Source organism: Oryza glaberrima, chromosome 10 (genome assembly GCF_000147395.1).
Source record: "Oryza glaberrima chromosome 10, OglaRS2, whole genome shotgun sequence".
In the NCBI taxonomy this organism is placed as follows: domain Eukaryota; kingdom Viridiplantae; phylum Streptophyta; class Magnoliopsida; order Poales; family Poaceae; genus Oryza; species Oryza glaberrima.
The window spans coordinates 20,956,918-20,969,091 of NC_068335.1; the positions used below are offsets into that span (position 1 = coordinate 20,956,918).

The window sequence follows — 12,174 nt, forward strand, 5'->3', positions numbered from 1 at the left end:
CATATATGTGTAAAATAGGCTGTGTACATCGTTTCAGTTGGATGTAGTGGCCTGATTATCCATTTTCTAAAAGAAACATACATATATGTGTATAATTATGCTTCCAGATCATCTAGGCACTCTGCTTAGTCTCTCATTCTCATTGTGTTTGGGCTTATACCAGTTTATAAGTCTGAAAGCAAGGGCAAGGGGGTGTCCAGGAACCCGGTCAAGAAAATTGTTTAGCTATACCTCAGTTATTTTCACCTGTGTGCACCCTCTGAATACAAACTTAGACATCCACGTCAATTTAAACTTGATCTAAAGTAGAGTAAGACTGCGTTTGTTTCCCTATGTTGGGAACTCATTTCCTTCGCATGGAAAACGAAACGACTCATTAGCACACGATTAATTAAATATTAATTATTTTTTTAAAAAAAGAATTAATATGATTTTTTAAACAACTTTCATATAGAAATTTTTTGCAAAACACACACCATTTAGTAGTTTGGAAAGCGTACACACGGAAAATGAGGGAGGTGAGTTGGGAAAGATGGGGAAATAAAGAACACACCCTAAATTAAACAAGTGGTACTCTATTTCATTTCGTTCTAGCTTCGTCCCTGTCTGAAAGCCTGAGCTTCAAACAAACAATTAAGTAACTTTATCATTAACGCTTTTGTGGAAGTTGTAAGCAACTTAGTTTAGATATATATGTTTAGAAGCCAAAGAGCAAAAAAAAGACCATTCAAAAGCCTAAGTTGAAAAAAAAGGCCTAAGGTTTTAAATATAGTTCATGTGGACAACTTGTTCACCTCAAATTTAACAGCACGTCGGCACAAAAGATGTATTGGCAATAAACCAGCTTGCATTGGCTCTTTTGCTAGAATCATGGCAAACATAATTAAGGGCCCAAAACCTTCCATTTGCATGTTGAACAAATTAACTATACACAATTTTGGGCGCGGGGGGGGGGGGGGGGGGGGGGGGGGGGTGGGGGGGACAACTTAGCGTGAGCACAGGAGTTTGGCAATACGAAAACAGAGTTAGTACTTAAGCATGGTCTAATGGGGAAAAAAATAAAGCTTCCTAATAGCGAAAATGAAGTGTCGATAATTTTGATACTAATGCAACTAAAGATAACTCGTACAGAAAAATTACTAAAATAGCTAATGAAAAATTTAATCTCTCTTGCTAAGGATGACTTTTGGTGCTTGTTTTGACTAAACTAATAGTATATACACATATTATACCTATTAAATTGCATATTTTTGTCAAAAAAAAATAAAATTAGGGATATAACTGTGCCCCATATGTCCTATTGAGATCCCCCTTCTCTCGGGTGGGTGCAGTGGTGAAGATGCTATACATCACTTCACCTACCAAGCCACCAAAAGGTTCTATGAATATAAATGTATTTTTTTACACAACCATATTAATCAATCTACACTCTTATAATCTGAAAATACACATTAAATATCTCTCTCTCTCTCTAATTAACGTGGTAATTTCCTAGACCCTAATATGGTTGTTCTTATTTTATTCTTCTTAATGCTTAGTACTTACTCCCTCCGTTTTAAAATGTTTGACACCGTTGACTTTTTAAGTACGTGTTTGACCGTTCGTCTTATTCAAAAAATTTAAGTAATTATTTATTATTTTCATATCATTTGATTCATTGTTAAATATACTTTCATGTACATATATAGTTTTACATATTTCACAATTTTTTTAAATAAAACGAATGGTCAAACATGTGCTAAAAAGTTAACGGTGTCAAACATTTGAACGGAGGGAGTACTGTATACAGTTAACTTTTCCTCGACATGCATGGTGCATGCGTCCTGCTGGAGCTTGTTTGGGCATGCATAAATTAATTCATCCGACAGATATTCCAAATCTTAGAGTTCCAATCTCTGACCATTGCATATATGCGACAAAAAAATACATTTCCATTTTATTGACGAAACTATAACAAATCATGAGAAACAAAAAAAAATACAATGATCATAGCGCTACCAACGGATCACGAACCATAGAATCAAAAGAAAAAAAAAGCAAGAAATTAACAACACATCAAGATATTGGGGGTAAAAACAACATCAAGATACAGTACTCCCAGCCATGGAGTGATCAAGTGCAACACTAGCTCTATAGATCTCGATCTAGTGCACGCACTGGTAGTCGGATGGGCAGATCTTGCCGCAGTTGTTGAGGATGAGGCTGAGGTCGATGGGGAGGTTGAGCTTGATGCCCAGCACGTTGGCCTTGATGGCGGTGCAGAGGCAGACGGCGGCGTCGAGGTCGACGAGGCCGTCGAGCAGCGAGCAGCAGGGCTCGTACGGCGACACGGCGCCGACCTTGGCCTTGACGAGGCCCAGCACGTTGGCGCACACGTGCAGCTTCAGCGCGTCGCGCGGGCACGACGACCCGCCGCCGTAGTGAGGCGTCGGCGGCTTCGGCCTCGGCGCCGGTGGCTTCGGCGAAGGGCAGTCCGGGCAGGCCACGGCCATGGCCACCACCAGGAGGCTCACCGCCAGCACAAGCGCCGCCTTCGCCGCCATTGCTGCAACTAATCGAGCTAGTGTAGCTAGCTAGTAGCTCGAGCTTGCTGCTGCTTGGTTGCTGTGGTTGGGGAGTGTGCATGGCGAGGGGGGTATATATAGCTCGCCGGAGATGGGAGGGGAGGCAATGCATGTGGATCGAGCTGGCGGATCGAGGTGATTAATTAATCATAGCGCTAATTGATAAATGCGGTTTGGATTTGGACGTGCCTGGGGCCAAATGTACATGCTGATTAGTGTTGATCAGTGTGTGGAGTTAGGGCCTGTTTAGTTTCCAAATAAAATTTTTCACGCTATCACATCGAATGTTTAGAGTTTAGACACATGTATGCAGTATTAAATGTAGACAAAAAAAAACACAGTTCGCCAGGAAATTGCGAGACGGATCTTTTAAACTTAATTACGCCATGATTCAAGAATGTGGTGCTACAATAAATATTTTATAATAACGGATTAATTAGCTTAATAAATTTATCTCGCGTTTACTGGCAGAATCTGTAGTTTGTTTTGTTATTAGACTACGTTTAATAATTTAAATGTGTGTCCGTATATCCTATGTGATATGTATAGGTAAAAAAAAATTTTGCCAACTAAACAGTCCCTTAGCTGTGGTGAGCAGTGAGCTTTGTACTCTGAGAATGTGACCCCTCTGCACGTTGTGTCCAGATCACAAATATTCTTGTGTGTTTGTTTGCTAGCTTACTGTATGGTTCAACATGCATGTGAGGGATGCAATATAATGCAAATAGGAGATAGCTCGAATACGGTCGATGATATAATGGAGTACTGATTACTGGCCTAACCATGTGTTTGTGGTACGATAATCTATATGCCATCTAAGGGGGGGTTTCATATTCCTTGAGGAGATATATATGTTTCGTTCTCCCAAACTACTACATATGAATAGCTGTGGGAATTTGTAAAAATATTTGATGTATATTGGTATCATGTATATGGAGTATATTAGAAAATGAGTAAATTTCATCTTTAAATATGGGTGGTTTTATGATACTATGACTTATATAAAAGTTCTATGGATATAAACTCTAAAATATGTAGTTATTTGATAACTTTATCATTAAATATGCGGTTTTATGATACTATGCCTTAAATATGTAGTATTATGATAAATTTGACGATATATATGTGGTTTTGTGATACACATTTTTAAATTTATAGTTTTGCAATAGTTTCATCAAATATCTGCAGTTTTATGATATTTACTCTTAGAAATCAATATTGCAGTTTGGACCACCTAAACTTTTTCAATACACATCAACAACCTCGAGCAAATAACAACTCTCTTATCTATATGTAGGCCATATCTTATCTATGTATAGAAAAGAGAGTTGGCTGATACAAATTAGAAATGACAATTGTCCAATCCAAATGAAAAATAATAGGCAAATCTTTTGTAAGGCCTTCGGCCAGGCCATTTATTCTCTCTAATATATTAGGTAAATCTTATGTCGGCTGTTTTCTAAAAAAAAGTAATAAAATTAGTTCAAACTAAAACTTTGGTAGTAAAAAGCTATCCAAATTACAATTCACTGCTCTCAGAATTTTTTTACTGTTATTTGTATTGTATTTGAGTGATGAAAAAATATATACGAGGGGACATTACTTGGGATGAAAAACCATCTCCACCATCTGACTCTAGGATCAAAAGATTCAGAGGTTGGATCAGTCATATTTCTCTAGTCTAAGAATCTAGATATGACACTAAGGGCTCATTCGGAATAGAGGAAATGTGAAGGAAAAATGGAGGATTGATGATTCTTTGAATTGGGTACTGTAGATGCATTCGTTTCAAAGGGTTCGCTACCTTGAATTTCAGAGGAACACCTTTCCCTGCCCATGTTTTCATAGTAAAAAAAAAAGAATCCACTCATCTCTTTGTAAGAATCCTGCACACGAAGAACAAAAAATTCCCATGTTTTCCATTTCTCTATTTTACACATACAATCTTACTGTATTCCTATGTTTTCCCTATTCCTACGTTTTTTCTATTTTGCATTCCGAAGAAGCCCTAATACACCATTCATTCGTTTAAACTTATGACAGATTTCTTACAACTTACAATGCCTAAAACCAGTGTACCTGCCAAGAAATTGGGCCGATCTTCTGGCTGAAACTCACGGCAATGTACGTGGCCTATCACGCTCCAGCCCAGGTCCAGATGAGACCAGTGATTCAGTGCCCAGCCCGAATACCTGTGAAGACTCAGGATGACTATAGCCGAGAAAGCTAGTTAGCGGTCAGTCGCGCACCCCCCTCCCCGCGCGATTGGGCACGTGTCGTGTGCGGAGAGGGAGTGGCGACGCGCCGCGCGGGTGAGGAAGAGCGAGTTTTCCGTTTTTGGTTTTTTCTGTTTTTTCCGTTTGGTTGGTTTACCTTTATTTTTTTCCGGTTCGGTTGGTTTACTTTTTATTCCAGTTTCTCTTCTGTTTTTTTCCCGGTTTTTTTAAATTTTATGAATACAAAATTTGTATTCGTATGTATACTAAGTTTGTATTTATACGTATATAAAGTTTGTATACACGTATGCAAAGTTTATATACGCGGATGCAAAGTTTGTATACGCGTATATAAATTTTGTATACGTTGTGTATTTTTTAGTTTTTTATTTTTAATACGTATGTATATAAAGTTTGTATTTATCGTATACAAAGTTTGTATATGTCCTATATAAACTTCGTATACGTCGTGTGTGTGTGTGTGTATTTTTATATAGGACATATACAAACTTTGTATGTGTATATATTTTTTATGCATTAAATATATATATATATATATATAGTAAATTTGTTTGGTGCTCCATGGTGCCCGGGCCCCATGATTGAAATTTACTATATACCCAATTCAAATGAGTATGAAACTTTTTCAAATATCTAGGTATTAACGTTAACTACTTTACTAACTAGTTCAAAGCAAGTTTAAATTGAATTCAAACTTGCTTTTGTTAGATTTTGATTCTAGGTATATAGCATCCAAACATATAATTAGTTAGGTATGTAATAATGGATTGTGAAATAAAGTTAAATTTGAGTTGTTTTGTTGCTAGGTATAGGTATGAATCGAATACTTATAACTAGGTATATACTCACAAGTTGAAAATTTTGAAAAATTTAGACGAATTTGTGTATTTCATACCATGGTGCCCCATATATATATATATATATATATATATATATATATATATATATATATATATATAGACACGTATGTATATACTATATATACACACACGTATAGAAGTAGTAGATTGGATACAGAGAGACTATAGGAAGGGGGCAACTGATCGCGCGCGCGCCTCCCCGCGCGGCTGATCGTATCAGCCGCCCCCGACTATAGCTGGCTCGGCCTGAATATCAGTACCTCACATGAGGAATACTAGGTAGCACAGCACACGAGCTCAAAGACAACAACAATACAAATGAGTCCCAAACTCATAATCACAAGGCGACTTGGAAACGCTTTGCAATAGTATAAATGAAATGAAGCGAAGGCATTAATTTATGAAAGTGAGAATGGTAGGAGTTCACCTTGGAGATCAGTTCCTTTCAATACACCAAGGCATATATGGTACAAGAATAGATTGAGAATCCTATCTGTTATTATGTGCTGCCAACGGTCGACAGTGTGGGCTCAAAAATCTATAAGGCTTCAAACAAAAGCGCTACTTGGAATTGTCATGCAGAGTCATCATACAAATGCCTCTCGCGATTCAGTAGGCAGTGTCAACTCAGGCTCAAATTCACCCAGGGGAGCAAAGTAAGAATCGACCATGTCCGCTGATACATACTCAAGGGCAGGTGGATCCCACTGCAAGAACCACATTTTTTTTTATGAAAAAAATGCAGAACACAACTTTTATTTTCTATTTTTGCGATTTAACAGCATAGATTGTGCAACCAGCTATGTAATTTACCTTTGGAGCTAGGTCCTTCTCCACAAGACGTGCTCTGACACCCTGGCATGATTGAAGCAACATTTATAACATAATTAAATAAATTTTCGAGTCAGACAGATTCCTAATTACCTCAAAGACTTAGCACCGTGGTTACTTGGTCATCAATAAATAATATTCGATAAACCTGTGAGAACCAAAAAGAAATGCAGTACAGCATACCTCACGAAATTCATGAGAAAATTTCTCTGAGATTCCATTGATAGACATGCGGTATTCACGCACAAGGCATTCATCAAGTGTCTGGTATCTACCTTCACGTATCTACAGGATAACCATACACAATCTGTCAACCATCGACAGTCAAAGGCACAAAGAGTGAGGTTTTTCAGATTTTTTTTTTATTTACCGATCGCAGTGAAACTTTCAACGCAAGAGGAGAAGCCTCTTTCAACCGTTTCAGGGCCAAGGTAGACCAATCTTCATTTAACCTAGCTGCTTCAATTTCCTGGTTACAAGAGCATAGCCCTTAAGTTCTGAAGCATAAGCAAAATTTCTGCTGTTGAAACAAAAACCTTGAAATGAACTATCTAGTAAGCTAACCAAGTGAATGAAATTAATGCCAAAACAACAACAATAACTACTGTACAAACAGTTAACATCTAGAAGAGATTCTTTTTAGTAAATAATGATATGGGAATAGAAGGTAGCCCAGCAAGCTGTGGTATCAATCAACATCATATTCATGTTCAAATGAATAAGAAAAGAAGCCATTCCCAGAGATTTGGTAGTAAAAGCAACTGACACATCACTCACCATGGCATCCACAATCTCCTCGACTGTTTCAAGGCTGAAACATTTATCTATAACCTCCAGCCTAGAGTAACACAAAGGGCACAAATGAGATATACATTGATTCCATAAAGCATAAACATTGTATTATAGACATCCACATGAAAAATCATGCACATTCAAAACGCATGTCATTGTATCATTTATTATTAACAGCCAATTATATTACCAAGAGAATCCTGGTCCCGAACAAATATAAAAGCACAGTTCTACAGCTAATGCAAAGATTCACAAATCACAGCAGTATCACACTCTGCTTGATTCAAGGATTAAGAATAAACACACATTCTAAATATAAAATTACCACTTTTAGGATACTTCTGCATGTCTTTCTGCATAGTAATGGCATTACAAAGAAACAAACGATGATCTGAATTCTGAAATGCAGTCCAAAACATCAAGGAAAGCAAAGCATCTTTCAATTCCCATTCTACTAGCTATATTTTGGGATGGAGGGTGTATGTTTAAAAAAAACAACTAGAAGACAACATAATCTGGCATTCCAGCAGCTTCTGTAGTATGACATGCTAAAGCATTTAATAAGACATTGTCAGTTCAGAATTATATTTACTTTTTGTACGGCTTACCTATGAACAATGCTACTCTTATCTGGATACACAAGATCTCCATAATGTGTAAGGGAAGTATCAATAACTGATGGATCATCAGTTAACAATGTTGCAAGGCGTTCATCAACCAGATTCAAACGCTGTAAAAGGAAATGGGAATTATAAAGTTAATCAACTAGCAAAACTAATACCGAGATAGAACACAAGAAATCCAAAATGTATAGTTCAATTAAAAGGATCTTACATCACTCATGGAATAGTGTGTAGCAAGGCCAAGTGCGATCATATCCACTCCATTGAGTTTTTCACCAGTCAAGGCCAAATATTCACCTAAAGAGGACCGACGGTGAAATGCACAGGTTACTTAAAAGGGCTGGGGTTACAAAGAAGAGATGAACGGGGATATCAGATATTAAAGAATTCAATTGAAAGGGAAAACTGAACACTAACCAACATGACCAGTCAGATGGGACAAATAAAAGGAGGCAGCAGCATCAGGATGGAAGCCAATATGTACTTCTGGAGTTGCAAATACCTGGAAACAGTCATGGTAAGTAAATAAATATTTGTTTAAGTTGAACTCCGCATGCTCATAAATGCATAACATAAGGGCACACCCAGGCAGAAATGCTACTGCACAATAACTATTAGTCCCCAAGCACAAAAATACAAATCAACAAAAAAAAATTGCATACCGTTCTATCAGTGGCAATGCGAAATGTTCCGGGAATGGAAACACCTCCACCTCCACCCATGGTAACACCATCAAGAATGGCAACCTACATCACAAAAGGTAATATAAATTTTCGAGCGAAAAATAAAAACAAAATTAGTGATTATAAGTTGAAGTCCATGCACTTACATGTGGCTTCAAGTAGGTGCCCAGAACATAAATAAAACTGTACAAAGTCTTGAAGAAATCCTTACACTCGTCCAACTTTCCTGGTTTTATTTTTTAAAAAAAAAAGAGACAGGGTTATCACTAAAGGAAACCTTTGGACATGCAAAAGAAAGAATAAATCAGTTGGCCATGTATATGGTTCCAGTGGAACTGTCCATTTGGAACCAAATCTCTTCTTTTGCAGTGTTGTAAACAACCTTTATACAAGTGAAGGATGTCACAAAAGAACTGGATACCACTATCATTCTAAGCTGTGTCACAAAAATAATTTATATTTCAACAATAATACAAGCATGGCAACCTCTGAGGCTCTGATCCAGAGGCTGGTGTTCTAAACAAGGAAACGATAATTACAAACCATGCAGGGCCTAGCCACTCACCTTCACTTATAAGCTGGTGCAACCTAACAACATCCCCACCAGCACAGAATGCTCGGCCGCTGCCCTTCATATAATATAAAAATCAATTTAGATCTATATAGTGGCATCGATACCATGCAAATGCTGAAGCAGCATACCTTCATCATGACAAAGCCAATATCAGGGTTGTCCTCCCATGACATATAAAACTTATTGAGCCTAGCTCCCTGTCAAGACAGTCAGTCACAGGAAATCAGATCAATGAGCCACCAAGACATGTACAAATGTCTATGTTTCATCAAGCATTATACTCAAAATAAAAGTCAATTTACTGAAAACCGCAGTATACCATTAAAGAATAAATGATCACATAGGAAAGCCACAAAAATATTGTGCCCTTACAATCAGGTGTGTTTCATGCATCGGTAGCAAGAGCACATTCTCACTAGAACGTGCAGGCCCTTTATAGGAGTGTGGAGAGCACGAATGTGAACAAACGTCACAGGAACATATCACCTGATACCACGCACGCATTTTATCGAACAGGAAAAGGCGTACGAACCATGGTGGTCGTGAGCGCGTTGAGATGGCCGGGGCGGTTGAGCACGGCGGCGCGCGCGCTGGCCTTGCCTTCCACCAGCACCTGCCGAGACACGCGACGTCAGCCAGAGAACCTCACACCTCCGATCGGAGTCGGAGGCGGCCAAGCGGCGGCGAAACCAGAACCGCTGCGTTACCTCCTCGCTGGCGGCGGCTGCGGCGGAGGAGGAGGATGACGGCTGGAGGGATGAGAGCGACCGAACCCCGCCCAGCACGGCGTATCGCAGTGCCCCGCCGGCGCGGCGGGCGGCGGCGGCGGCGGCGGCGAGGGTCGGCATGGTCGTAGGGTTTAGGAGGACGGAGAGAGCAAGCAAGAGTGGGAGAGAAGGAAGTGACCAGCTGAGTGGCCCATGTGAAAAACTCCGAGATGAATCAAAATGGGCCAATTTGGGCTTGGCCTCATTTCGATTCGTCGAAACGGCCCAACAAGGCCCATATATAGTCATCTTAGGCCTCGTTTGGGAAGGAAGCACATTTTCCGGCCCGTTGAGCCATAGTCGGTTCATATTGGAATAAGTCCACTTTGACTCCCTTAAAAGTGACCCGAATCTAATCCATGACCCTAAACCGTAAAACTGGGTATGTCGACCCCCGAACTATTGAAACCGGTGCAATTTGACTCCCTTGGTGGTTTTGGAGGACGGTTTTGGTGACGTGGTGGTGTTGACCAGGTCTATAGGGCTGACGTGGCGCTTAGGTGGCATTTGAATTAAAAACACATATGTGGGACCACATGTCATCATCTCTCTCTTTATTCTTCCTCCCCTCTTCTTCCCTTCTCTCTTTCTTTCTCTTTCTCTCTCCTTTGGCCAGCCGCGGGGACTGGAGCACGGCTGGAGCGGCGGGGCTAGAGTGGTGGCGGTCGGCGGAAGCTGAAGCAGCGACGGCGGGCTAGAGCTGACGGCGGGTTCCAGAGCGACAACGGGCAACTCGATGACCGGCAAGGAAGCGGGAGAGGACAGCAGCGCCGACGCCGACGCCGATGACATCGAGCGGGGGGATGGTGGTCGACGGCACGGCACCTAAGCGCCCTAACCCCAGTCCTCACCTCCACCGGCACGGCACCCTCACTGGGGAACGAGCTCTCTACTCCCTCCGCCACCTCCCGCCGTCCGTGATAACAAGATCCGGCACTCTGGCCTCTCCGCCGATTGCAACAACAAGATCCGGGCATCCGGCATATGCGACAAGCTGACGACACGGCCGACATCGAGCCTGTCAAGCTGGTTAGGGGCGAGGGCTGCCATCGAGCTACGCCATTCAGCATTGCAACGACGACGTCGTCAAGTCATTGCTCGAGCTCGCTGCGTGGCCGTCAACTCCCGCGCCAGCCCCATCATCGCCACCAACTCATCCCCCATTGTGTCTCCTTGAACTAGTGCTGCTAAGGCCACAAGCATCACAAAAATCCAAAAATAAAATTGATTCATTTAGCAACTAACCAGAGATAAAATTGATTGTTAGTAGGTCGTTCACCATCCACTAAAGAATAGGATGAGTAGGCAGAGAGGAGCAATTAATTTTGTCTCGCTTGAACACGCCCAAGACTTGAACCCTCACGACTTAGAAAGTCGACGGATTTTCCTTTTACTGGCCACCCTCTCGGGGATACTTGTGCTTGCGTGTTGCGTCAAGCGGCACCGACCCGGACATCATGTCGGCGATAAGCTAGCTCAGGTCGCTGGTGAAGCAGTCGGTCTGCAGGGCGAGCGCCATCCGCCGCCGCTCCCACCGCCGCCGCCGCTTCAGCTTCCGCCGTTCTGGCCCCCACCCGCCGCCGCTCTAGCCCGTGCTCCCCCGGCGGCCTGGCCGGCCAAAGGGGAGAGAGAGAAACAAAGAGAGAAGGGAGGAAGATGAATGGGTCCCACATGTCAGTGGACCCCACATTTTTTAATGTATGAATGACAAACGGGTCCCACATATCCATTTTTAATTCAAATGGCACCTAAGCGCCACGTCAACCCCACAGACTAGGTCAACACCGCCACATCAGCGCCACGTCACCGAAACCACCCTCCAAAACCGCCAAGGGAGTCAAATTGCACCGGTTTCGATAGTTCGGGAGTCGAGATATCCGGTTTTGCGGTTTAGGGTCATGGATTAGATTCAGGTCACTTTTAAGGGAGCTAAAGTAAACTTATTCCGTTCATATTTATGGCCCATATGGGCCGGAATTCAAACGATGAATTATTATTGGGCCAATTTACGCATACGCCAGGATTTGGTCTAAAATTAGTTTCTTTCCATCAAATTTCGACACTCATAAGAAATTGACAGTTTTACCGTGTTGAAGTCGTATGCAGTTTAGCTGTCGTCAAATCCGGAGCAGATTTATTTTTTTCGAATAAGATTTTGACTTGAAAGCTTCAGCGCAAGTGGGTTTCCTTTGCTTTGCACAAGCAAGTCACTCTCGTTGATGAGTGCGTTTACAAGCAATTAG

The 12,174-nt window shown here is 41.2% G+C and overlaps 2 protein-coding genes across 2 annotated transcripts; both read right to left on the reverse strand.

Annotated features, from left to right (window-relative positions):
- Positions 1-1,909: 1,909 nt before the first annotated feature.
- Positions 1,910-2,616, reverse strand: LOC127753069 (cortical cell-delineating protein-like). Its single transcript, XM_052278526.1, has one exon. The coding sequence runs from the start codon at positions 2,541-2,543 to the stop codon at positions 2,145-2,147; it is 399 nt and encodes a 132-aa protein (XP_052134486.1). The 5' UTR covers positions 2,544-2,616; the 3' UTR covers positions 1,910-2,144.
- Positions 2,617-6,036: 3,420 nt separating this feature from the next.
- LOC127753068 (3-hydroxyisobutyryl-CoA hydrolase-like protein 2, mitochondrial) lies at positions 6,037-10,059 on the reverse strand. The gene is made up of 14 exons (XM_052278524.1): positions 9,872-10,059; positions 9,697-9,777; positions 9,293-9,361; positions 9,156-9,219; positions 8,737-8,816; positions 8,570-8,653; positions 8,325-8,409; positions 8,119-8,204; positions 7,893-8,014; positions 7,270-7,330; positions 6,863-6,961; positions 6,676-6,777; positions 6,475-6,516; positions 6,037-6,368 (listed from the first exon to the last, which is right to left on the reverse strand). The coding sequence occupies exons 1-14, from the start codon at positions 10,010-10,012 to the stop codon at positions 6,249-6,251; spliced, it is 1,236 nt and encodes a 411-aa protein (XP_052134484.1). The 5' UTR covers positions 10,013-10,059; the 3' UTR covers positions 6,037-6,248.
- Between the last annotated feature and the right edge of the window lie 2,115 nt (positions 10,060-12,174).

Coding starts and splice junctions, on each gene's coding strand:
- LOC127753069 (XM_052278526.1), bottom strand. CDS start 2,543: ATGGCGGCGAAGGCGGCGCTTGTGCTGGCGGTGAGCCTCCTGGTGGTG.
- LOC127753068 (XM_052278524.1), bottom strand. CDS start 10,012: ATGCCGACCCTCGCCGCCGCCGCCGCCGCCGCCCGCCGCGCCGGCGGG. Junction 9,220..9,292: donor TTGGCTTTGTCATGATGAAG/GTATGCTGCTTC, acceptor TATTATATGAAG/GGCAGCGGCCGAGCATTCTG. Junction 6,962..7,269: donor AGGAGATTGTGGATGCCATG/GTGAGTGATGTG, acceptor TCTTGTAACCAG/GAAATTGAAGCAGCTAGGTT.